Source organism: Dasypus novemcinctus, chromosome X (assembly GCF_030445035.2).
Source record: "Dasypus novemcinctus isolate mDasNov1 chromosome X, mDasNov1.1.hap2, whole genome shotgun sequence".
In the NCBI taxonomy this organism is placed as follows: domain Eukaryota; kingdom Metazoa; phylum Chordata; class Mammalia; order Cingulata; family Dasypodidae; genus Dasypus; species Dasypus novemcinctus.
Window position 1 is genome coordinate 115,528,454 of NC_080704.1, and position 27,083 is coordinate 115,555,536.

The following is a 27,083-nucleotide window of genomic DNA, read 5'->3' on the forward strand; positions in this document are numbered from 1 at the left end:
GGAGATTGTCAAGTATGTGGTTGAAACTATAATGTTGAGAAAACTCTTTAGAAAATATAATAAGAAAGGATTACCTGTTTCAGGTGCTTGGTGGGGGGCATCTGGCACAGGGGCAGGCCTCTACGGAGTGTGTGAGTACTCATTTTGTCATAGTGTGTTATATCATTGGGTGGAGACCCATACAATGAGTGTGAAGGTGTACCCAATCCTGGGGAGGCCTGACATTCTCAAACAGAGGGAATTGTGTCTCTTGAGAGATTTGGTGGCTCCCAATGGGCTACTGCAGTCTAGTATGTGGAGCCCTCAGTATTTTTGCAATTATCTGTGAATCTGGTCCTTCAAGTAGTGTAGATTGTCACTGTGGGCCCTGAGGGGAGGGGGAGAGAGGTATACAATAGATGGAATCAGGGTAACTGGGGGGCAATGGAAGTGTTCCACAAGACCATGCAATGATGGATATGGGACATGTTAAATTACACCAAAAATTTATAACAGTCTATTGGCTAAAATGTAAACCATAATGTAAAACGTAAGGTAACTAAAAATGAAGACTCTTTAACAATCGAAACCATGTACTAAGTGATCTCTAAGGTGGTCTTCTAATGTACTATTATGAAGCCATATATCAGCCCCTAACATTACCAAGTAGGTGGGCAGGGGCAACCTTGGATGATAGTAGGGCAGTCTGCCATGAACATAGCCACAAAGGGCAAATGAGTAAAAAATAACAATCACCACTTCAAGAAACTCTTGGATGGATTTTCATAAAGTAGGACCTTCCTCCAACTCAAAAGGATGTGGCCTGTTGAACATTTGTGGCTTTTCCTGGATGCCAATTGCTTTGATTTCTACATTGACAGTATTCGTTCTTTGAAAAGTGTACAAAGCTACACAGGATCATGGGCAGGGCATTGGCCATTTTTCTGCTTTGATTTTTAAATTAGTTATTTTGTGGAAAATGGAACCAAGTTTCAGTCCCTGTTTCATTCCATCCTGTGTGATTAGATATACAGTTTCGGGAAAACATTTCTTTTTTTTCTTTACAAGGAGAGTGTGACAGAGTGAACTTCCCCTAACAGAAAGTCCCTCCATCTAGGTGTCTGGCTGGTGTCTAGCGCTGGGGACTTTCCTTCTCACACAACACTATAAGGCTAAGTACATTCCCTTTTAGGTTTCCATTGTTATCTCTCCTCACCCCCACTCCTATCCCTGACACCGTTTAGTGTCATTTGTGAAAAGGCAAAATTTGTTATACTACAGTGTGAGGAGCTCGGGCAGAAGGAGAGGTGAAGGTCCTTTTAAAAGGTAAGTTACTGGTCCAGAATTTCACTGTTTTTTGCTGATTTCACCTTGATGTCCAACTGTGAGACTTTTGCAGCCATCAACTCTTTTGATGTCCTAATCCAGGGCTAAAACATACTCTATTGACCTCGTGATCTCAGCAGAAACAAGATCCTTGGATGTGCTGGGACTTACTGTGAGCTTTAGGCCTGACTGGATGCTGGGTCTCATTGTGATGTCACCAAGCATTAACATAAGTGAAGCTGGCCTATCCCTAGTTTTCCTGGCAGCAGGGGAAGTGGCCAGATGTATAGGTTTTAAAGGGCTTTCACACGGACGTCAGACTTTATACCAAGTAAGTCAAAAGGTCCTCAAATTGTCTATTAGAAAGTAAATAAGCCTAATGCTACCTAGTGAAACTGAATTCCAGACTTCATGGGTTTTAACACAAATGAAAATAATAGACCTTTGACAAGTTATATCTCCTCCTGTCCCGCTGGAATACCTTGAGCTGAAACTGGCTTTTGGGTTTGTAAGTCAAACAAAATGCCTCTGGGTAAAAAGTTTTCGATCTCAGTAGGTGTGAATGAATGAATAAATGGCTGCATTAGGGCAGTAAATAAAATGGGTTGCTATTAGAACAAATGCAGAAGAGAAACAAATTGTTTTCTCCTTAAATATGCTCTTTCCTTTGAATTTTTCTTCAAAAGCTACTTTTCTGCCTTAGTTAAAAAATATATATTGACTCTCCTTGAAGGAGAATATATTTAAATTTATCTCAATATCATTTGGTTTCTGATTGTCTTCCTTCTTTCATTGTTCTATTGAGAGGTAGAATACTGGACAAGAAGTTAGGTGAACTGGATTCTAGACCTGTACCAACAGTTATTGTGCACGTATTTTTTTTTTTACTTCTCTGGGCCTCAAATTGGAGAAATTAAATAACTTTATTTGTTGTCACAAAGCAGGTTACCATGGAGACAGGACTTGAAGCCACCTCTGTGGACTGTATCACAGTCAAGGCAGAATTGTGGCAAAAACCCAGGTCATCTGACTCGTAAGACAGGGCTTTTTCCACACCGTGCTGCTCCCACAGTTGTCATTATGATCTAAGTATCTATGTTCTTTAGTGGATATGGGACTAAAATTCAGAACTTTGTTTAGTATATAATAAATTATAATAATAATAAATGAACCCCTATGACTTTGGATAAGTTAGTTAATCTCTCTGGATCTGAGTTTCCTTATTAGTCTACATGATAATAATTCCAGTTTTTCTTCTTGCCATGAGAGAAAGATAGTAGCTACCATTAACTAAGACTTACTAGGCCCTTTACTAGATTACTTTGTTTCACCCTAAACTTCGAGGGGACGGTGCCAGATGATTTCTCAGGGACCTTTCTGCTCTGAAATGTTAGTCTTCTAAAAAATGAGAATGGACCCAAGTTTGTTTACCCAAAAGAGTGTGTGTGTATATTAAAGGGAAGACCAGACAGTCTGGCTCATAGCACTGGGTAAGGTAAACTCAACACAAGAAGGGTTTATAAAGTGGTGTAAAAAAAAAAAAAGGAAAAATTGATTTTGGTTTTCCCCTTAGACATTTGTGTTCTGTACAACGAGTTTCCTCCAGGTAGACCCATCAGGCTAGCATCTTGATCTCCTAGCCCAAGTTTATGTTCATGTCAGCTTTAGCTGAATCCTCATCTGTAAGACAGAACAAGACAATCCTTGTGCTGATGACATCACAGCTGCTTTGAAGTGCAGATGTGGTAATAGCTTTGAGCAGCTATGAGAAAATTAAAGTGCCCCCACTGAATTGAGAAATCTTTGCCACAGGGACCTGCTCCCTGTGAAAAAAAATGCACCTTCTTATAAAAGAAGGTAATGCTGGATAGAAGGAGCTTCCAAGTAGATTATCCTAACCTTTGGCACTCTTGAGTTCTTATTTCATGCAGTTGTCTTATTTTTTCTGTCCTAGATTTACTACTCTGAAGGTGGACAAGCTGCAGCCATCGGGAGATATAAAGATCGAATTGTAGGGTCCTCTCAGCCGGGTAATGCGTCTATCACTATTTCTCATATGCAGCCAGCAGATTCTGGAATTTATGTCTGTGATGTTAACAATCCTCCAGATTTTGCCGGCAGAAACCAAGGCACTCTCAACGTCAGTGTGTTAGGTATGGACAATGTTTCCTGCCTTTTCTCTTCTTGGAGCAACTTAGGATATTGAATTAACCAGGGCAGTGAGTTATGATGCCATTTCTGTCCCTGGGATAAATATTTTCCCTGCTTTTCTTATTATCAGGGAAATAAGAACATACCATCAACTCAGTCTTTAACAAAAGTGCATAGGAATCTCTCATAAAACCTGTTGAAACTGCCAGACCGAAATGACAGATAGCATTAGGTGACCCAACCTCCTGGGACAACCCAAATGATCACTAAAAACTCTTTCAGAGAGAACCTTCAATTAGAGCCAGTTCTACTTGGGGGAGACAAATGTCAACTTACTCTAATTGAACAAATAACAAAAAATCTACCCCCCACCTCACACACATGCCAAAATTTTCTCCTAAGCCATCTTCAATGCCCACCAGTAAATCATTCTTTTGAAGGAAGGCAAGATGTTACCTTTTTAAAATGTTGATGCTCTTTGGAAAAAGGAACACAGGTTAAGCCATTTTTGAAAAGTACTTTATTTGTACACAAATATTCATTATGTGATATTGGGTAAATCAGGTACCCTCTTAAAAAGAATTTGGAGAAGTTCATTTACTCAACCAATATTGAGTGCTTTCTATGATCTAGGAATTATGAGGTTTTTCATGATGGAGACTCAGTTTCTGCCTTTAGGGAACTCACAGTTTTGGTGGTTTTCCAGGGCTCCTTCCAACCTCCATCTGTGAGAGGACATTGGAAGCTGAGCTCCTATGTGCAGGCCTTAGGGGTGGTAAGCTCTGAAGGGATGGATGAAAGGGCTGCCAACCCACACCGACTAATCAGGTGAACTAATGTTTTTCCACGGCTAAGTAACCCAGAATGGAGGTGATTAGTCATTGCTTCTTTCAAGCTGTGTGCGTGCATCACAGGAAAGGCAGAACTAGATGAAAACAGTGACCTGATAATTTAATAGTTTGGAAAAGCAGTGGTTGGTAACAAGGTACACTCCTAGGAGAACTGTCTAGGGTTGTCTTGGATTACTGCCCAAGTGAGGCCAAAAATCAACTAGCTGCTATTTACTGTGAATTTTGCCACTGCATCCACCCTCCTGAAAGAGAGGGAAAGTTAATGACAAACTAATTTTTTAAAGAGTGGAGGTAGTTCAGTCAATTGTGTTTTATTTCACCAAGCCCTGTGCTGGATATTGGGGTACAGGGGAAGTCAAAAGAACTATATACAAACACTTTTCTGGAGGACTTTTTGTTCCAGGTGGGAAGACTAGTCATATACATGGATGCATATGGCATGGTAGATTACTAAAACACAAGGCTGGGAGTCAGAAGACCTAGGATCTAGCTCTTGTTCTGCTACTCAGTGATTTTAGGCAAATCAACCCACCATTCTCTAGTCATTGTGAGATAGGGTTGTAATTCTGTCCTGTCTTGTTTACCGGTTTGTTCTGAGGATCAAATGAGATAATGGTGAATAAAGAGTTTTTATTCAAGGAAATTAGAAATCTAATGATTTTCTCTTTCTTTGTCTCTTTGGGATGTTCTTCTGACCAGAAACAGTCTAAAAAGGCCAAACCTCTTTATCTCAGGGCTTCAAAATGGACAAGAAGATTAATGTTCCTGAATTTAAAATTCAGGAAATCCCAAAGCAACTTCCACAGGAAGCTGAGGGCCATTTCTTCTCTGAGTTGTTCTTTCCTATGAGCCTTTGGGTCAGGTTGTTTTGTTCCTGGTTTTCCTTAAGCATCTAGATCCCAGGCAGGGTAAGAGACAAAGGGTCTGTGGATCTTCTTGTTTGTTTAGTAACTCTTAAAAATTCTATTTTTATTAATTGGGATAAGAACAAATGTATGCTACAGATTGGGTTTTCTGGAAATCTTGAGACTGATAATTTTTTTTCTAAAAACCTCAGAGGCTGTTGGCAGTTCTCAAAATCTATTGCACATGAGTGCCTAATTTGCTTGCCCTGACTGGGGGTTGGGGCATGGTGGAGGTAGGTGGGTAAGGAGGACCAATTGTGGTGGGGAAATGTTGATATTTTCTTAAAGATGGTTCTCTTAAGTGAGGCATCTTTCAGAAGATTTCCCTACCTGGTAATGGACATTAATCCATACTTCTTCAAGCATGAACCCATTCAATGAAACCCAAATACTGGTGCCCGTTATTGTACTAGGCAATGGAGATGCAAAAATATAAAATATAGGGCCCCAGCCTTCCAGAAGTTCAGAGTCTAGTGAAGGAGGCAGATATATATCAGGAAAGCTTACAGTAGAGTGAGGAGAGGAAAGCTGTAATAGCACATGGGGAAATAGCTAAAACTTATACAAAGGGAACTGAACAAGGCTTATCAGAGAAAGTGACTTTCGTGCAGAATGTTGAAGGATGTGCAAAAGTGTGTCGGAGAGAAGAGGGACTAAGGTAGTAGGGCACAGTTTAATGAAAGGAAGCAGCAATGAACAAAGGATCAGGTGGTTTGGACAATAATTCATTAGAGAAATTTCCATTAGGTATGGCAATCTTGGAAAATTAATCTCTGAAAATTGCCAAGGTGGAAGTTTCGAATAATTATTTTGTGTGAATTTGGAATGAGCATCATCTTCCTTCTGAAATTTGGCACATAAAATATGATTAATTTAGAGAAGGCTTGAGAATGCACTGAAGCATTTTCATTCATTTTCTGAGGCCAGCATTTTCTTCCCACTGCAATTCTTTTGAAAGCTAAAAAGCTAAATGCTAGATCATTGGCTTTGCCAGAAAACATCCAAGTTCTACTAGGGACTTTAACTGGATGAAATGTCAATTCAATACTGATTCAGTAGTTTTAGAAAATATATAGACTTGGAACATAGTTCAGAGTTATTCCCTAAGTGTTTTATTTTTTTTAAAGGATAAAATAAAAGTGCTTAGCAACAACAAAAAAATGCCTATATGGGTCTGATTCTGGGCCCAATAAATTAATGTAAGTCATTCCAGGTTTTTGGCATAATTGAGTTCAGATCCTCATGTCTGATTCTGTGATGAAATACCCCCGCTTTACTTTCTGTTTAAATTGCTCTATTCTAATGTAAAAGTTATAAAATTTCCTTTAAAACAATTTTAGGGAAAAAAGGCTCTATCTAAATCTTGTTGAGAGTTGCAATAGACTTCTGGTTAAATAACCTCATTTAGGGCAGGGAAATCCAATAAGTTGTTCCCATCTGAGAAAAGGTAAGGAATGGAGAATAAAGAACAAAATGGGAAACTACTTTTTTATTAAAAGACATTTTTTTAATAGATGGAGATAGTCAAGTGTTTCCATGAAAATGCTATACCTATAACCATCCATTCTCTTGCTCATGTATAAGGTTAGAGTCTGAGATGACTGAATAGAGTAGATATCAGTGCAAGAGTAACTTCAGTAGCAGGTATAAAATGTGGCAGCAAGAAATAATCTTACCCATGGCCTACAGCAATTCCATGTGCAAGGCATATACACATTATTTTATTTAATCTTTGGACCAAAGGAGTTTAGATAATCTCTTATTCATGTTTTACAGATGAGTCAACTGAAGCTAAGTTAAGTTAGGTAACTTGCCTAAACACATCTAAGGTAAAGTTGCAGAGCCAGTATTCTCTGTGGCTCTAGATCTGTGTCCTAACTACTGCATCCCAAGTAAAAGCTGGAGAGCTGAGCAGTTTGGAGGCATTTAAGGTCTAACGAATCAAAATTAGAGAATCTAAGGCTTAGGAAGTTTTTATACCAAAATTAAGGTAAGGAAGATGGGTTGGAAAGTACAGAAATTTAGATCATTGTTTGTTTGTAAGATTAAAGTGAGAATAAACTGTGAAAATTAAGACTAGTGAGGAGATTCAGATTCCCAGCTACCTACAGGACTTTCCCACTTCATAAGGAGCTACAACTCAGTATGTCCCAAACTAACCTCATCATCATCCCTTCCTCATTCTCATCCTTTCTCCTAGAACCTGCTCCTCCTCCTGTGTTCTTTATCTTAGAGGATGGCAAGAGCTTGTACCCAGCTGCCCAAATCAGAAGTCATTATTCATTCCATCTTCCATATCCATTTGGTCACTAAGTCCTTGATACCTTGAATCTGTCTCCTATCCCTTGCAAGGATTCAACTAGAGTCAGAAAAATCTATGTAAAACATTAAAATGACCATCATCACTCTGCTACTTAAAATCCTTTCATGGTCTCCCCTGCTCTCAGTGCAAAAGCACACCTGCTCAGCAAGCAATACTAGGCCCTCCAAGATATGGCCTGCATTGCTCTCTAACTGATCTCTTACCACTCTGCCCGCCCCATTTCAGAATTTTACCAGTTACCTTTGAATTCCTGGAGCCTAGTCCAGTACTAGATATGCAGAAGGCACTCAGTAAGTGCTTGTTATGACTAAAGATTTCAGTGCTGTCTGGTACACATGCCCAAATTGGACCTCTCCAACTGATGAGGGATATGAGGCAAATTTAAACACTATAGCCATTTGATGTCACCCACAGACAAATAAATGTAAAAAATGACTCATAAAGGAAAAAGAAATAATAAGCTTTAATCATTTTTTTTAAACAAAGAATAAGAAATGGGTCATTTCAATGCATTTAATAATTGTATTCTTTAAAAATATACTCTAAATGTATAAACTATATTCATAGTCATTTAATGTTTGCTTACATTTGGCTGCCTTAATAAAGGCTTACTTTGAGATGCAATGAGGAAATTCATGGTTATGAATCTAGAGAAGAGGCAGACGGAGGAGATGCAATTTGAATTTTAATAGCCTGGTGACTAGGAGATCCCTGCACCTGAAGTGCTTTGCTCCCACCTGGTGGTACAACCAGAAAACTGTCCAAATATATTTTTATGGACGTATAAAAATAAACACACATGTTCTGCAAAATGAAAGTAAGGAAGTGACTGCGGTTGTCACAGACTGCCATTCATCCTGTAGGATTTTCATTCTTTGTCATTGCCTTGCAGTCAAACCTTCCAAGCCCTTTTGTAGCATTCAAGGAATACCAGAAACTGGCCATACTGTTGCCCTTTCTTGCCTCTCTGCTATTGGAACACCTGTCCCTGTGTACTACTGGTATAGACTTGAGGGAAAAGACATCATCCCAGTGAAAGAAAGTTTCGGTAAGTATAACCTTGAGCAGCCCCTCGAAAGGCTGTGATTGATGCATGCCTCTTCTGTCACTTTACTGAACCTGTGGTTGGCACTGGGGTTGGTGTATGCTCAGGAGACTTGAATCTCTGGACTGTTCATGTGCCTGCTGGTCCCTGAGCCTCAGCGGAGTTGCGACTCCTACTCTCCAGTACATTGGACTCACCCAGATCAGCTAACAGGGAGGTGAGGATGGTTAACCACCACACCAGGGAACTGCGAGAGTCTGCAGCTGCAAGCAGAATTCCATCCATCAGCCATGTGGAAGATAAGCCCCCTATCGATTTAGAGGTGGAGTGGACATCACCATCCCAGGGTCCACAGGATGGAGGACTAAAATATGGATTAGAGTGTACTTACTGGTATTCTACTATAGAATTATTGTGACTCTAGCAATGGAAGAAATTATATCATTGATGTGGAGAGAGTGGGCATGGAAGTTACTGAAGGCAGGGAGAGGGAAAAAGAGGTGTTATACTGGGGCATTTTCAGGACTTGGAGTTGTCCTCAATGATATTGCAGGGACAGATGCCGGACATTACATATGCCATAACCCACTGAATGGACTGGGGGAGAGTGTAAACTACAACATAAACTATAATTCATATTGCGTAGCAATGCTCCAAAATGTACTCATCAAATGCAATGAATGTACCGCACTAATAAAATAAGTTGTTGATGGGGGAAGAGTGGACTGGGGTGGGGAGTGGGGTATATGGGAACCTCTTATATTTTTTAATGTAACATTTTTTGTGATCTATGTATCTTTAAAACAAAGAAAAAGATCATGAAAAATGGGGAAAAAAAGAAAGGCTGTGATTGGTAACATGAGTATGTGGCACTGGCTGCTTATTTCTAGATTTAAATCTTCTATTTTTCTTGGGGTGGTTTACAAAGAATATCTGTCTCCCAACAAGATAATTGTGGTCTGGTTCCCCCCATCCCACCCCCACCTCCAAATTTTAGAAGGCAGTCCATTTTTGGTTCAGAGGTGGTGCCAAGGGAATATGCATGGCCTCAGTTGGACTACATTTGGGATAGTCCTGAGGAGCTATTTGGACCTTGGACATCTCAAGACTAGGAGACCATTGTGGAAGAGTGGGTGGGCATGGTTTATGCCCACATAAGAGATTTCAAAAGTCTGTTTCATGATTTTTGTCAGATCCAGCCACCGGGATTTTGGTTATTGGAAATCTGTCCAATTTTGAAAAAGGTTATTATCAGTGTACTGCTGTCAACAGCCTTGGTAATGGTTCCTGTGAAATTGATCTAACATCTTCAAGTAAGTCGATCATACAACTTTAACAGTCTCTCCTTAAATAAGGTATCCTGTGTCTGTCAGCCAAATAAATTAATTAGGATCCCTACTTAGTCCTTGCTACTTCTGGGGATTTTTGTACTTTGGCAAGGTGAATGATCATTCTAGTAATATCGAGTGCTTATATAATACTTAGTATGTGCCATACACTGTCCTAAATTCTTTACAAAATTTGATTCAGTCAAGCCTCTCAAAAAAAGCCTCTCAAAATCTCTAAAAGTTAGGTATTATTGTTCAATAAATAAAACAGCAGCCTCATTGGTAGTACAGGCTGAATTTCTCTTTGTGATGTTCTGGTGACTCCAGGTGAAACTGCAGCTATGTCAAACATTTAGCCCATAAACTTTCCAGTTTGTAACAAATTTAAGATCTGCCTATAATAATGCCTGCACCCACAATCACAGCTAATACATAGAGCACAATCTATGTGTCAGACACTCTACGAAGTGCTGTGTGAGCATTACCTCATTCAATCCCCACAGCCACCCTATCTAGGAAATAGAATATACTGTTAGCTTCATTTTACAGAAAAGGAAACGGAAGCTTAGGGAGGCAAACGACTTGTCCAGGGTCATTTAGTTGGTAACTGGCAGAGCCAGGATCACTCTAAACCTCTATCTTCTTGTTCTGAGGATCAGTTACTCTCTAAGCATAAAATTTACGAGCCCTAGAATTGTCAGATTGAGCCAGTCCAGTGGCAAGCCCTCAGAAAGGATGTCTAACTGAAATTCTCTTAAGGATCACTTAATAATACCTAGGATCTTGTCATCTACTCATTTTTCTGACTTACTTATCTGTGGTTTTAATATATACCATAACCAGGGGTATCAAGTTCCACTGGATTCTGGCTCTTTCTATGAAGCTGAGATTTCTTCCTTTTATTTTTCCTAATTTAAACATTTCCCATTCCAAAGCTTGCTACTTCCATCTCATATCACTTTCAGCAATTTTCTTGTCAAACTGAAGAGATGTCATCTTTTTGATCTGTCCTTTTCTGTGTTCCATTCCACCCATAATCTCTTGATTATTTCTTTTTTCATTTCACTAGGTCTTTCCCAATCCCTTTTCACCTTCCCAGAGGTACATACACTCCTGATGTAGCGACACCTTGGATTTTTACTCAAGTCCCGCTTTCTAATCCTCTTTACAATTATGTACGGTATTTGGCTTTCTTCTCTCCTTTCTTTCTCAAACATTGATTGAATATCTTTTACATGCCAGGTACTGTACTAGGTGATGGGGGAATATATAGATTAAAGATTTATGTCCTCTCAAAGATTTTACAGTTTAGCTAGAGGGACAGACATATGAATAACAACAACAACAAAAACTATGCTAAAATGTGCCTAATGCTATAATAGATGCCTACATAGGGTCTTTGGGACACCCAAGAGGGAATAATTATGTATATAGTGCCAGAGGCAGCTTCACCAATGAGGCTCTATTTGAATTGGATGTTGAAAGAAATTGCAAAGCTCTAAAATGGGGATCCTCAGGATGATGGTGAAAGGAAGTTGAAGGATTACAGTAGAGCAGATTAGGGGAGGAGAATAGAGGACTCCAAAAGGAATGTCGCCCAGGCAAAAATCTGATCAATTATATGAAGTGTTTGACTGTATTGAAAGAAGTTTAGCAATTTTGGGATTAGTGATAATACATTTTAAAAATTAACAAAACACATCCCTAAATGAGGCAATGATTAATCTTGGGAAAACACGTCACATAGGAAAGAATAGTATACTATGTCTCTCAACTTAAAAAGTATTTACTGTAGTTGTAATACTGTAAACTTTTGATTTAACCAAACTTGTGATCTTGACTATATTGGGAGAGTGGTGGGGGCAACAGAGTGTACATGAGAGGGGGTGGTGTAAGAGAGCTAAATCTTCAACTTCCAGTCAATCAAAAATGTCTAAAATTGAAAAAAAAAAAGGCAAGACATATCAGGACAAGCAAAATAGTTAGAAATATGGAGGCAAATTACAGAAGATACAGCTAAAAGAGTTAAAAAGCATTTTCCTCTAGATAGGGAGGAGGTGGATGAGGGACTGCTGATTTTGTGATAAGCCTGGTAAAATGATTTGACTTGTAAAATTTAAAAGAATGATCAGACAACTCAACTCAAAATATAAGCTGTCTGCCCCTGTTAGAAGGGGACAGATGGGGATGGGCCCACTTGTAACCCAGACATTGTCTCTTGGGGACAGTGCCTCAGTGCTTGAAGGTCTGGTGCTCAGTTGGGTTGTCGCACACTCATTATGTTTTCCCATAGACTGATGTAATAAACAGATGCCTGCTTATTGAAATGGGCATATCCCTTTCCAGGGCCAGAATGCATTAGCTATTACAGAGGTCATTTACCTGGTGACCAGATTGCTACTCCTTGGTATCTCTTGCCCTGACTAGGCAAATGCATACTGAAGACTCACTTCTTGAAACGCCTGTTTTGAAAAAGAGCCCAGCTCCCTCCAGTTGGGTTATATTTTTCTTTCATCTCCCACTAGGAGTTCAACTGGCAGATTCTAGGGATTCCGGTTCTCTTAGCCACTATAGGTCACTTCCTCACCACAGGAAAGTCCCCAGTACTCCCCATTAGTTCCAAAGCCACATAGATGAGGTAGACATTATGTTCCACTTTACTAACCAGCTGCATGTGTCCCTCAGATCCGGAAGTTGGAATCATTATCGGGGCCTTGGTGGGTACGCTAGCAGGTGCTGCCATTATCATCTCTGTTGTGTGTTTCGCAAGGAGCAAGGCAAAGGCAAAGGAAAGGAAGAGAAATTCTAGAACCACCACCGAACTCGAGTAAGCCCTTACTTTGTCATTTTTACTTGAGTACAAACATTTCTCAGGCATATCTCTTTCAGTCAGCCCTTCCTAAGCACTTGTTTTAGCATAAGATATCAGTGGTATCTTTCTACTCATTCCCGCTGCTTTTATAAAAAGAATGAGGATGGTTACTATTTTCTGAGCACCATGTACCAGACCCTGTTCTAAGCACTTTATGTACATCAATTAATTTATCCTTCACAAGAATCCTGTGAACTAAGGTACTGTCTTTAGCTGCCTTTCTCAGAGAAGTTTGGTGACTTACACAAGGTCACATAGTAAGTTGCAAAGTAGATATTTGATTTGGGGTTGGAGAAGAGGACAGCCACTAGGGAAGGCCTTACTTACTGAGCATCTCGGAACCAGGTAGAACAGGCTGGCAAATCCTGCAGAATGAGCCCTGGGCAAGAGTGCCAAGGGGAAGGCCTTTGTCTTTGTGATAGGTATTCTATGCCCTCATACTTCTCCTCAGCTCCCAGAGGTCTGTCTACTATGTGGCACCTAAGTCTAGGCTTGGGATGCCCTAGGCCCTTAGCACAGACTATTTTCTCCTCTCCTGTCATATCCATTCCAGTACCTTAAGGCTCTATCCTCTGCTTCCCAAAGTAGAAGCCAGTCAATGAGAGGTTAACTGAGATGTTAATGCAAGTAGTAAGAGTCAGCATTCATTGAGTGCTCATTCTGTGCGCTTTATGTATATTATCTCATTTAAGCCTATGAGGTAGATATTATTAATAATGAGGAAACTGAGGCATAGATAGGTTAACTAAAATTCACTCAGTGTGACCCAAATCCTATTATATACCCCTCACCTCAGTGCTTGGGAATTGTGGAGATGCTGGGTTTGCATAGTATTGTGTATCTTTTTTCCCTGGTTTCTAAAATTACCTCTGGCCCTTATTGGCTATCTGTGGGATCTTGGACTCATCTGAGTCCCAGTTATTTTTTTTTAACTGACAGATAGGGTAATTTCTTCTTACCTTCTTCAAAGTCACTTGCACTCCCTCAAAGTAGATTATCAATGTAAAAGCATTGGGCTAATTACTGTCACCAGGCACCAGAATCTTAAGACCAGGAAAGGTATTGATCTTGAACCCATTTGTGTAGCAGTATGAAAGCTCCACCTCCTGGGCTCAATAGAATATCTTTGAACCAATCCAATACATGTAGAGTTCTTCCTCTTCGGTTGGTGGGGTTCATGGGGTTATGTGCTTTCTTAGGCCAATAACAACAATAGTAAAAAATCTTAATAGGATATATCTTCCAAGAAAACACACACATGGAAACGGACTTGGCCCAGTGGTTAGGGCGTCCGTCTACCACATGGGAGGTCCGCGGTTCAAGCCCTGGGCCTCCTTGACCCGTGTGGAGCTGGCCCATGCGCAGTGCTGATGCGCGCAAGGAGTGCCATGCCACGCAGGGGTGTCCCCTGCCTAGGGGAGCCCCACGCACAAGGAGTGTGCCCGTAAGGAAAGCTGCCCAGCGTGAAAGAAAGTGCAGCTTGCCCAGGAGTGGCGCCACACACACTTCCCGTGCAGCTGACGACAACAGAAGCGGACAAAGAAACAAGACGCAACAAATAGACACAGAGAACAGACAACCGCGGGAGGGGGTGAATTAAATAAATACATAAATCTTTAAAAAAAAAAAAAAGAAAACACACACACACACACCCAGCACCTGCAGTCTTCTAAAGGGTGAGAGGCAGGCAGATGAGAGTGAGATGTGAGCATAGGGCAGCCTCTGGGACACTCCTCAAGTCATACCATTTTGGTTGCTTCTTATTCCATGTTTGGTTGTGAATACTCAGTGGCAGCCATTTTTCCAAGAGCTGTAGCAGTGAGAATAGCAGCTCCCACCTGCATGGACAGAGGAAAAAACCCTGGGCAAACCCACCCTACATGTTACTTGTACCCTAAAGTTGCTGTCATGTTTTTATTTCATCATATAGGAGTTGACCCTGAATGCGTAAGAAATTGTTTTAGTAGTTTTCTCTAAAATGATACTTAATCCATTCTGGAAAGATAGTGCTGTTCCCGCGCCCCCCCCCCCCCCAAAAAATCTCTCAGGTGCTTTGGTGACAAATTCTGACATTTCATGACACGTAAGAGATGATGCTTGGGAAGCAGATTTGGCTCAACTGATAGATTGTCTGCCTACCATAGGAGAGGTCCAGAGTTCAAACCCAGGGCCTCCTGACCCATGTGGTGAGCTGGCCCATGCGCAGTGCTGATGCGCACAAGGAGTGCCGTGCCACGCAGGGGTGTCCTCTGTGTAGGGGCGCCCCACGCGCAAGGAGAACACCCACAAGGAGAGCTGCCCTGCACGAAAAAAGCGCAGCCCGCCCAGGAGTGGTGTCACACACATGGAGAGCATGATAATGCAACAAAAAGAGACACAGATTCCCGGTAGTGCTGACAAGAATGCAAGCAGACACAGAAGAACACACAGTGAATAGACACAGAGAGCAAACAACGGTGGGTGGGGGGAGGGAAGGGGAGAGAAAGAAATAAAAAATAAATCTTAAAAAAAAAGACGATGGTGTTCCAGAAGGCTAGTCTTAACCTTCCATGCTTTCTTTTTATTTAAGATTTTACTTATTTATTTATTTCTCTCCCTTTCCCACCCTTCACCCCCACATTGTCTACTCTCTTGTGCCCATGTGCTGTGTGTTCTGTTTGCTTGAATTCTCAGCAGCACCGGGAATCTGTGTCTCTTTTTGTTGCGTCATCTTGCTGCATCAGCTCTCTGTGTGTGTGGCACCACTCCTGGGTGGGCTGTGCTTTTTTCACTTGGGGTGGCTCTCCTTGAGGGGCGCACTCCTTGTGGGTGGGGCTCCGAAGGGGGGTGCCCCTGCATGGCATGGCACTCCTTGCGTGCAGCAGCACTGCATGTGGGCCAGCTCATCACATGGGCCAGGAGGCCCTGGGTTTGAACCCTGGATCTCCTATATGGTAGGAGGATGCTCTATCTGTTGAGCCACATCTGCTTCCCTTCCCTGCTTTCTTAGCTGTAAAATATGCTTGGTACACAGTGGTGCTCAGTAAACACTTGTAGACTTGACCTGAGATAGTTGTTAAATTAATAATAACAGCCATCATTTATTGTGCACCAGGCACTATGATAGGTGCTGGTCATATGCAGTTTCATATAATTCCCATAACAACCCTAAAAGGTCAGTATTTTTATGTCCATGCTACAGTAGAGGAAACTGAGGCTCAGAAAGGTGAAGCAATTTGCAAAAAGCCACATAAGATGGTAAATAACAAAGTGGGAATCAAAACCCACATTTACCTACAGCCAGAACCAACTTATCCATTAGGCAGAGGAAGCAGTGCTAGGACCCAAAATACTTTTAGGGGATGATGAAAATCTTTTCATTTCTTTTAAAATCAGAAGAGAAGAATGAACTTTTAGGTCAAGGAAAATGTTTTAATATATAATATTAGTATATTTGTCTTCATCCTGATACAGTTATAAAATATAATTTTAATATTTTTTATGGAAGAAGGAGCCCATGAACCAAAAGTGTCTGAATCTCATGGAAGTCAACATGCAGTCCTGTCCACAGCCCATGCTCTTACCACTGTGCTTTCTTCTCTAGCATGTATCATACTTGTTCACATGTTCATTCCTCCCTATCTTTCCTTGCTTCCACAACTGTTTATTGGTACCTACAATGTGAGAAGTAGTGTGCTAGATGGAGTGAGATATACAGGGATGTATCAGAGCCATGGATTTGGCCCTCAAAGACCTTATTAGATCTTTAGACCCTTTCATCTTGATATCAATTTTTCTACCTTTTAAACACTGGTCTGATCTGTCCCTTTTGAATTCTCATTGTATTGATGAGACCGAAACTTTCTGAACCCAAAATGGAGACACGTGGTCAGAATAGTAGAAATCACAGTTGTACTGAACAGTCTGGGACCTATGGTCTCTGTAGATATGGAGCATGTGGCTCCAAGTGAAGAACATTCAATGTTAGTGTTTCCCTAACTTGCTCTTTCCTGCTCCTTCTTCCTGCAGACCAATGACGAAGGTCAACCAAAATACAGAGTATGAAGCAATGCCATCTCTCCATATTGAAGCAGCTCTGCCACCTTCCACCCTTGAGACTGACCCTGTTACCATCTTGGAGCCCGACCATGAGCCAGACCCTCAGCTGGAGCCTGTTTCAGAACCTGCCCTGGAGCCGGCTCCAGGGTCCGAGACTGTGCCAGTGCCTGAACTTGAGATCGAGCTAGAGCTGGAGCCAGAGCCAGAACCGGAGCCAGAGCCGGAGCCGGAGCCAGAGCCTGGGATTGTAATTGAGCCCCTCTGTGATGAGGAAAAGGGAGTGACTAAGCCATAAGCTGGTGGTCTAAGATAATAGTGTTCATCACTCAGGAACCCACAAGTTCCAATTAGAATTCAGTTGACATAACCAACCTCCCATCACCTCCCTCCTTTTTAACAAACCCTTAGAAGGCTCCAACTCTGAATTCTAAATAAGCAGCTCAAGATAACTACCAAATAAATTCAAGGGTTCCTGCATTACTAATATAATGTACTTAAAATCTTATTAATGTGTAAGCATAACGTATGCCCAGTAGATGAGTGATTTCTAACTCACTGAAGAGTTTTGCAACAACAGCACTTGTGTCATTTTTCAGAAACTCTTATTTCTGCATTTTTAGCTCCTTTCTCTCATGGTGTTCCACATGTACACACAACAAGGTGGCATTAATAATTAGATTCAGTATTGTTTCTAGGACTACTTTTCAGGGCTCCACTGTTCATTTTCACATTGACCAGTAAGGAAAGAATTCACCAGCATTGTCTCATAGACTGGAAAACAGTTTCTTCAAAAACCCCAGAGGAGAATATGTAAAGGGCACATATTAATTGCTAAATAGCATTTTAAAGTCACATCATAGAATAAATGCTTCTTTGGTCAAATTTGACTTCCCAAGTAGCTACCCTGCTATCCAATATCTTAGCATAGCACATTTTGAAAATAATCCATTATTTAAATGCAAAATAACGTATAGGCAAATGATTCCAAATAAAATTTTCCTTTAGAGAACACAAAATGTCTATATCATAGGTGATGTACGATTTAGCTTTGAATGACTGATTATGGTAACATTATGTCTGGTGCTATCTGCTTTGGAAGGGCCAGACCAAGAAATTGTTCTAAATGAACATGCAAGATCTGTTTTAGATAACCCCAGCTAATTATTTAAATAATCTGTAGTGCTGTTGGTATACTCCATATTAATAAAGAGATATCATTCTTGCATAATACTAGATATTAATTAAAATGCATTAAACACTCAATATTAACTAAATGCACCTCTATTTCATCTGTTCAAAAGATTTTTCATTGATAATTTTTTCCCATGCCTCACCTTGAAGAAATTTGCAGGCAGGCATTTTCATTTGTGTAATCAATCATATTTTAAATCCTATGTTAAGGCTCAATAAATAATACTCAATAAAATCTTATTTTGAGGACTTCTAAGGCGAATCCTTTCACACACAGCTTTATCAAGGTACAATTTAATAGCACCCAGTTCAAATGTACAATTTGATGAATTTTGGCAGATATATACCCCTATGAAACCATGACAATAATCAAGATCCAGAAAATTTCCATCATTCCAAAATGTTTCCTTGTACCCCTTTTTGTTCAATCATCCCTTATCTGCTTTCCATCACTAGAGATTAGCTTTGCCTCTCTTCGGCATTCATATAAAAGGCATCGTGCTGTGTATACTTTCTTGTGCCTGGCTTCTTTAAAGGTGACTCCTTTTTAAATGAAGTAATGAAACTGTATGACATCCAGATTTTCATGTAAAAGATTTTCTTAAATTGGGACCCTTTTTTTATATAGATCATATTGGGAAGCTTTTAAAATACATTGTTTGTGGTAGTCTTTGTAGATTTTAAAGTGGGTTGAAATTAATATTATTCTTGTCCAGAGCCATGGAGAAAAGAGACAGCAAGCTTTTCCTTAGGTATTTTCTTTGATGTTTCTATATTCAGTCAATTTGAGGTGTTTTTTGTTGTGATTTTTTAAACTGTCTTTTTTTTTAAAGATATATAGATCACAAAAAATGTTACATTAAAAAATATAAGAGGTTCCCATATACTCCCCACCCCATCCCCCACTCCTCCCACATCATTAGAGGTGGAGTGGACATTACTATCCCACAGTCTTCAGGATGGAGGAATAAAATTGGATTAGAGTGGACTTGCTGGTATTCTACTATAGAACTATTGTGACTCTAGCAATGGAAGAAATGTATCATCAATGTGGAGACAGTGGCCACAGTGGTTGCTGAGAGCAGGGAGAGGGAAGAAGAGATGTGAATTTCAGGTGTTTTGAAGCATTTATAATTCAGGCTAAATATGATAGTATAATATAATATATGGTATCTGATGGGATCCTGGAAAATCTGGGAAACAAAATGATGAAGGTCTTCAGAATGACTTTGGATTTAGAAACTAAAAACTAAACATCAGCAGTGTAAAACTTTCAATGACCAGAATGCCCAAGTAGCTGGAATGTATTTTCCCCTTCCATCTTAATGACAATGGCAAATCACAGAAAATGAAACTAACATCTAATAATTAACAATTTCACCCCCAAACTTCTGCTGGATCAGTGCTGACCAGGGGGCAAGGCACTATTAGAGGTTTTCAGAGCTCTGTACTTTTAAGCATGTTTCTGTTCAAAATACAGATGAATTGTTGGATCAGTGGTTTTTAACTTTTTTGGGGTCATGGATCCACTTGAGAATCTGCTGGAAACTCCGAACCTGTCTCCATATAAAAATGTTTGCACACAAATATCAGGTGAATTACAGACCCCCTGAATCCAAGATTAAGAAGTGGCTAGAGACAGAATTAGATTAGTGGTTATGCAGGGATGGAAAGGATAGAGGGATTGACAAGTGACTGCTAAGGGGTATGGGGTTTTTCTTTTTGGAGTATTGAAAATGTTCTAAAATTGAGTTTTGTGATGAATGCACAATTCTGTGATTATTCTAAAAGCCATTGTACACCTTGGATGGATTGTATGGAATGTGACTATATATCAATAAAACGTTTAAAATAGAACCAGTGACTTAGATAAAAACACAGAAGGCACACTTAATAAATTTGCAGATGACTTGCTTCTAGGGGGAATGGATACTGTTGTATGACAGAATCAGGATTCAAAATTATCTTGATAGCACAAAAGCTGAGCTGAAACCAACATACTGAATCTGACAGGAATGGTAGAAAGGTATGCAGGTGAGGTTAATCTGAAGAGATATCTTTGAATCTCTCCTTTCCCAGCCCTTCCTGACCTGGTGGTACCTTATTTTCCAAGCACCCAGGGTTCTCATGCACTTACTAACTCAGTGATCCACTCAGGCTGCATACCCAAGTAAGAATTCATTGCTCAGGATCTATTTCTACCCATGTCATCCTTTCAAAAGGAATCCATTCTGTGATTTGTTCTTGTCCAGTGAACATCATTTTCATCATCCAGTGATCTCATTCTGGTTGATAAATTAGTTAGCCCTCTTAGGTGTATGTTTCAGTTTGCTAAAGCTGTTGGGAGCAAAATACCAGAAATGGGAATTTATTGCAGGAAAATCTTACAGTTCCAAGGTTGTGAAATTGTCTAAATCAAGGCATCATTAGAGTTGCTGTCTCACCAAGGTTGGCTGCTGGTGATCCTGGCATCCTGCCATGTGGCAAGGCAAAATGGAGGCAGGTCTCTGTTGAAGTCCCTGACTTCCCCTCCAGGCTCACATTCTTCCTGGGCTCAGCTGTGGCTGATCAGGCACATGACCTGTCTCTCCCTTCTCGCTTCAGGTTGCTCAACCTCCAGCCTCCAGCATTCCTCGCAGCCTCTTTCTCTGTCTTTAGGCAGCTGTAGGCGATCCTGGAGTCTTCTCTCACATGGCAGGGTAAAATGACAGCTGTCTTTCTCTGTGTTTCTTTTATATAAGTCTCCACTAAAAGGATTGGGACCTACCCTAGGTCTCACAATCTAATTAAGGGCCTTAAGGATCTAAGATCTAATCAAAAGTGATCTAATTAAAAGGCCCCTTAACTGAATCTGACCAAAAGCTCCAACAGAAATAGGTTTACATGCACAGGGATGGATTAACTTAAGAACATGATTTTCCGGGGCCAGTGTCCTAACCTTCCAAAAGGATACTCTTGAACACAGACAATTTCTTAATCCATGGAATCTAAACGGTGGAATTTCATGTGCTTAAACAATCCAGAGGGGAGATATTTCTTGAAAAAGGAAACTTCTCAACCACCCTCAAACTCTAATCATATAGGTGACTATCTCTTCCACCTTCTTCATTCCAATCTCAATATTCCATTAGTACATCCATATTACACTATATGTTTCTGATGAATCCTGAGACCTTTTAAGATAAAAATTAGGAACATGGGCTCATATGTTAAATATTTTTCCAATAAGGGAAAAATCTCTTACTCATTAGTGGATTAAAAAATAATGAAACAGGCCATTTTCCCAGTGTTCTGATTAGTTGAGTGTCAATCAAATTATTGCAGCATAAGTCTCTTCAGAGAGGGTATTGTGGTGGTTTGAAGCTGTATGTTCCCCAGAAAAACACGTTCTCAAATTTAGTCTATTCCTCTGGGTATAAACCCATCGTAGGTAGGACCTTTATTTTTTTTAACATTATTTTCCATTTTACTTTCTTTAATTTTAACATCACAAAATTAATCATTTTACAAATATACTAGCACTCATTTAGTTGAGTTTGAAAAGTATGTAGTGATGAAAATGTATATTTTTTATAAGCTGCATTTAAATCTGCTCATTTTCACAGAATATTCACAGTGTAGAAGTTTCTTTAATTTGAAATGTTATTTTGTTTAATGGCAACTATCTACTGATATTTTTCTATCTATCCATCCAGTTACCTAGGTGCATAGGTTGATAAATGATAAGAAAAGCTGAGTTATAAGAAATCATATGTTCATTTAAAATGAAAAGCCATAGATCTAAAATATTCATAAAATAACTCATCTGAAGTTCCCCCAGTGCCTTTACCATGTAATGTTTACTGTAATTTTATTTAAGCAATTTCTTTCCAAGAACATCTTAGTTGCCTAAAGCATGGTTCATTTGAGAATTTCATTAATGTTCCTAGAAGGAAAGTAAAATAAAAACAAAACAGGGAAGCATATGTGGCAAGTAATAAGGCTTCCACATACCATATGGGAGGACCTGGGTTTGATCCCTGGGGCCTCCTGGTGAAAAAGAAGAAGAGAAAGTGTGTCTGCACAACCAGCCAGTGCCTGTGTGGCAAGCCGAGTGCGCACGTGGTGAGCCAAATGCTCATGTGGTGAGCCAAGTGCCTGTGTGGCGAGCCAAGTGCCCATATGGGTGCCCACACGGCAAGCAGAGTGCTCACATGGAGAGCCAAATACCCATGCAAGTGCCCACATGGTGAGTCAAGTGCCCGCATGGCTAACTGAGTGCCCATGCAGTAAGCCGAGTGTCCGCACAGTGAGCCAGTGTCTGCACAAGTGAGTCATGCAGCAAGATGATGATGCAACAAAAGAGAGACAAAGGAGAGAGTAAAGGCGAGGCACAAGAGAAACCAGGAACTGAGGTGACACAAGTGGCAGGGAACCTGTCTCCACATCAGAGATCCCCAGGATGGAATCCCAGTGAATCCTAGAGGAGAAAGATGAGAAGACAAAAAGAGAAATAGATACAGATCACACAGCGAATGGACACAGACAGCAAAAACAGCAGGGTGGGGGAGGGGAGGAGAGGGAAGAGGACGAAAAAAAATCATTCTCTGTCCCTGGGAAGGGGGTAATATTTACGTAGATAGATATAGATGATAGATTATATACAAATTGATTTTTCTAATCATATATAAAGACATGGTAATTTTTTTCCCTGACTATTGCTAGGTCTTAGGAATTATTTACTGTTTTTTTTTTTAATTAGGGGGTTATGTTTTATATTCTCCTTAGTCATTACTACTCTGTGTTACTGCTAGGCATTTCTTATTTCCCTGAACTTGTGGGAGAAGGTAATGGAAATTCCTGTATGCCTACCAGGGAATCTCCCTCTCACTGTCTTTTGTCAAGGGAATACCATGAAGAAACCTCTACTCAATGCCTAGGAGCTCACCTCCTTCTTAGGAATTCCAGTCCATTATTTGGAATAGGCCATTATCCCAATATTCTGATTAGTTGAGCCTCAACCAAATTATTACAGCATAGGTCTTATTCAGAGAGGGTACTGTGGTGGTTTGAAGCTGTATGTACTCCCAGAAAAACATGTTCTTAAAGCTAGGCCATTCTTTTGATGAGGCTACTTCAATTAAGGTGGGGCCCACCTTATTCAGTATGTTTATAAACAGTGAATACAGAGAGAGGAACCAGCCATGGTAGCAAGAAGCTGAAATCAATTTAACCCAGAAGAGAAGGGAGAGACCAGCAGACGTCACAATGTGCCTTGCCTTTGTGTGGCAGAGGAGCCAAGGATCCCTGGCAGCTGGTCTTCAGGCAGAAACCATAACCTTGATGATGCCTTCATTTGGACATTTCCCAGGACTTTAACCATGAGCAAATGAATTCCCATTTTTAAGCCAAACCATTTCATGGTATTTGCTGGAGCGACTTAGGAAACTAAAACAAGTACCACATGATTTATTCTGCCACAGGTAGTTAAAATTTAATTAGGTAGTGCAACTAAATCCCAAGCCTGCCTTGGGTTTCTTAACCATTCACTTCTTCCAAAAGGATGTACAAGAACTTCTCTCATCTGTTTCTGCATTTAGTAGCTAAATTATGCTAAAGTGAGCAGAACAACTTTTTTGGCTATAGGTCCTTATTCTTCCCAAATTCACTTGTTCATTCAGGCACCGACTGGACATTTATTGAATGGTTACTATGAACCAGGCACTGTTGATAGTGCTGGTGATATAATGCTGAACAAAATCAGAGTTAGCCCTTGTCCTCATGGAGCTCACAGCTTTGCTATGACAAATACTTTAGTATAGTCAAGCAACTATAGTGCTTGACTGCATGGGGAGGAAGGCTGGGAATTGTACTGCGCTGGGCAGAGCCTCCAAATTATAATGATCTTGTAATGAAAAGGGACAAAAACAGTAATTCTTGACCAATACCTAATAAGCCACATATATTGATCTCTCTTATGTCCTTCAGAGTTCCAAGTGAACTTTTCCTCTAATAGTGTATGATGAGAAGTTAGTAATTGCAGCTCTTACACTGGCCTGTGTGTAACTCAGATTTGATGAACTTTCAGTAAGAATTTCAGAACTACAAGAGAGCTTTGAGATCAATGTTCAAATTTTTCCAATCCCAGCACTTCTAAGACGTCTTAGTTTCCTAGAGCTGCCATAACAAATTGGGTAGCTTGAAACAATAGCAATTTGTTTAACAGTTCTGGAAGTTGGAAGCCTGAAATCAAGGTGTCAGTAGGGCCATGCTCCCTCTGAAGTCTGTAGGAAAGAGTGTTGCATGCCTCTCTCCTGATTTCTGGTGGCCCCAGGGGTTCCTTGGATTGTTGATGCATCAGCCGACCTCCTACATGGTCATTTTCTGTGTCTCTTCCCATGGTGTTCTCAGCTCAATCATCTGTGACATCCTCCCTTTAGCAGTTTGATATGGTTATAAATTCCAAAAAGAAATATTGGATTATGTTTGTAATCTGATCTGTACCTGGGCATGATTGAGTTATGATTAGGGTGTTCAGTCCCCACCACTTGGTGGGTGAGGACTCACGGATAAAAGGCATGGCAAAGAACAGAGTTGAGGGTTTCTGATGTTGGGAGTTTTTATGTTGGAGTTTGATGCAGAAGACTTAAACTGGAGCACGGGGAAGTCAGCATGCAGAGGAAAGAGAAGTCAGCCCTGGGAAGAAAGGAAACTTGAACCCAGAGAAAAGCAAGCCCCAGGAACCCAGGAAGCCCGAACCCTTGCAGACATCAGCAGCCATCTTGCTCCAAATAGACTGGTGAGGGAAGTAACTTATTTTTTATGGCCTGTTATCTGTAAGCTTCTACCCCAAATAAATACCCTTTATAAAAACCAACCAATTTCTGATATTTTGCATCAGTACCCGTTTGGTTACTACACTCCCCCTCTGCTTTCTGTGTCTAATTCTCCCCTTATAAGGACACCAGTCATATTGGATTAGGAGTTCATGCTATTCCACTATGACCTCACTTTAACCTAATTCCATCTCTAGTAATTCTATTTTTAAATAATGTCGCATTCACAGGACTGACAGTTAGCACCTGAATATGTATAATACTTTCAGAGGACGCAATTCAAGCCATGAAATTTATAACACACACTATGGCTCACTCATGACAATGAAGAAGGTGGAGGTAGGTGATGATGTGGAATTATATTCTTGGTGGAGAGATAGGAAGGGGTAAATGTATTTTTAAAAAGCTGGATTATTCTTATATATTTCTACCTTGCCCCAGAGAATTCCTGAGTGAAAATAATCTGCCTGAGATTACACATTCAAGACTAGATCCCATATTTCCTGATTCCCAGTGCAATGCCCTTTTAACTGCATTAAAATTACTACAGCAGTATAACAAATCAGTTTTAGTAATAAATGTTTACTATGTCTACATGGAGGAAAACCTATTAGAGGGCCTCATAAATATAAGTTTCAAAGCAAGAAATAATCAATAATCTCACTTGTCTTTGAAGCTTTGGTTTAAAAACAAAACAAGAAACTCAGAGATTGTAATGAAGGTTTCAGGAAACCAAAAAAAGATAAAAATCATTTAAAGATGAAAGCACAAAGGTGAATGTTATAACTAATGGATCATTATCAAAATGCCAGAGTATCTTCCATTTGGTCCACTGTTTTGTGTAGTGGCAGAAAGAAAATAGATTAGGATCCAGGAATGCTAGACTTTAGTAGTATTGGCTGTTTCTCTAACTAGATCTGGGTATATTCTCATTTGTAAAGGCTATGGTGAGAGAGGATATAAAAGCTTGTCAACTACCAAGGGTGGTAAAATTATACTGATGTAGATGCCATGTCTTCTGACAACTGATCTGGCATTCTTTTTTCTCTTGACCAGGGATTCTTAACCTCTTTGGGAATCACAGATCCCTTGAGGAATAAAATGAAAGCTTCTGAACCCTTTTCTCAGAAAAATGCACAAATTCTTGCATTCAATTTTAGGCAGCCCATGGAACAGTGAGCTGGAGCTACAGACTCCTAAAGTAAATAACCCCCCTATTATACCAACCTTGCTGTCAGATTGACTTAGGGGCTTGATAAAGTAACAGAATTATAGAAACAGAAAGCAACATATAATGAATTCACATAGTTGTAGTTGAGAATATGGAAAATCAAAATATTGAGGACAGTTCTTTCTTGAAATTATGTTGTAAAATTCAAATTTACCTTGAATTTCAGAGAACCTCAATGAAATTATAGATTCTCTATGATAGATACTTGGGAATGCAAATTTTTTTCTACTGTTGTCATTTACTTATTCCTTCCATCTTATATTCGCAGCTAAAATCTACAATTGTCTTGTGAGCTCATTTTGGGAGTAACTAAAACTGGATGACGTTGAATCAGCTTAATTTCTATCAGGCTTCCTATAGGGAACAGATAATTTGATCACTATCTGAAGCCATTAGTATCCTTTGTCTGCATAAATCGGTGGCTTAATGTTAATAAATGACTTCAATTAAAATCCCAATAGCCCACAAATTACCTGAGGCTTGGATCCATCCGTACTGCTTATTGACAAACCAGAATGAATTTTCACATCCACAAATCCTATTATCTCAGACAATAAATTCAATAATTATGAAAAATAAATGTCTTCGGTCTTAACTGACCCTACTAGTCACAATTTTATTTTCTGACCATGTTATAAGAAAAATGATTCTCCTTGCCATCAACTTTATCCCTAGTGTTCAACAAAGTTTAGTTCCATAAAAAGATGCTTCCCTGATTAATATCTGTAAAGATAAGCATTCAAAAATATTTATGTAAAAAGGTTTTATATATCAACCCCAAAGTTCCTGCTTACAAAATTCTTTAGCTACTGCTAAAATTAATGCAAACTTGTGGGTTCATTTGTATCACTCATTTCAAGCAATATTTGCAGCATAAAATTCAAATTAAGCAAGTAATTTGAAGAGTCACTTGGACTTCATTAGATTTTATGACTAGTGATCATTTAAGACACTTTCCTAAATTGAGTTACTCTTATTAAAATTTCCTTTTTCTCCAGACTTAATTAGCAGTTCAGAAGATTTCTATT

The 27,083-nt window shown here is 39.8% G+C and overlaps 1 protein-coding gene across 5 annotated transcripts in view; it reads left to right on the forward strand.

Annotated features, from left to right (window-relative positions):
• Positions 1-19,866, forward strand: part of VSIG1 (V-set and immunoglobulin domain containing 1) — a 39,092-nt gene extending 19,226 nt beyond the window's left edge. For 2 of the 5 annotated variants that reach the window (XM_058291071.2, XM_004466340.5), the window contains 5 exons: positions 3,260-3,458; positions 8,428-8,583; positions 9,774-9,893; positions 12,594-12,735; positions 16,789-19,866. In XM_058291071.2, coding sequence (XP_058147054.1) covers positions 3,260-3,458; positions 8,428-8,583; positions 9,774-9,893; positions 12,594-12,735; positions 16,789-17,113 — 942 coding nt within the window. In that variant the 3' untranslated portion in view covers positions 17,114-19,866. Of the gene's footprint in view, positions 1-1,483; positions 1,637-3,259; positions 3,459-8,427; positions 8,584-9,773; positions 9,894-12,593; positions 12,736-16,788 lie in introns of those variants that run through there. The other 3 variants (XM_058291072.2, XM_012528211.4, XM_058291073.1) reach the window with 2 other exon arrangements.
• Positions 19,867-27,083: the final 7,217 nt, after the last annotated feature.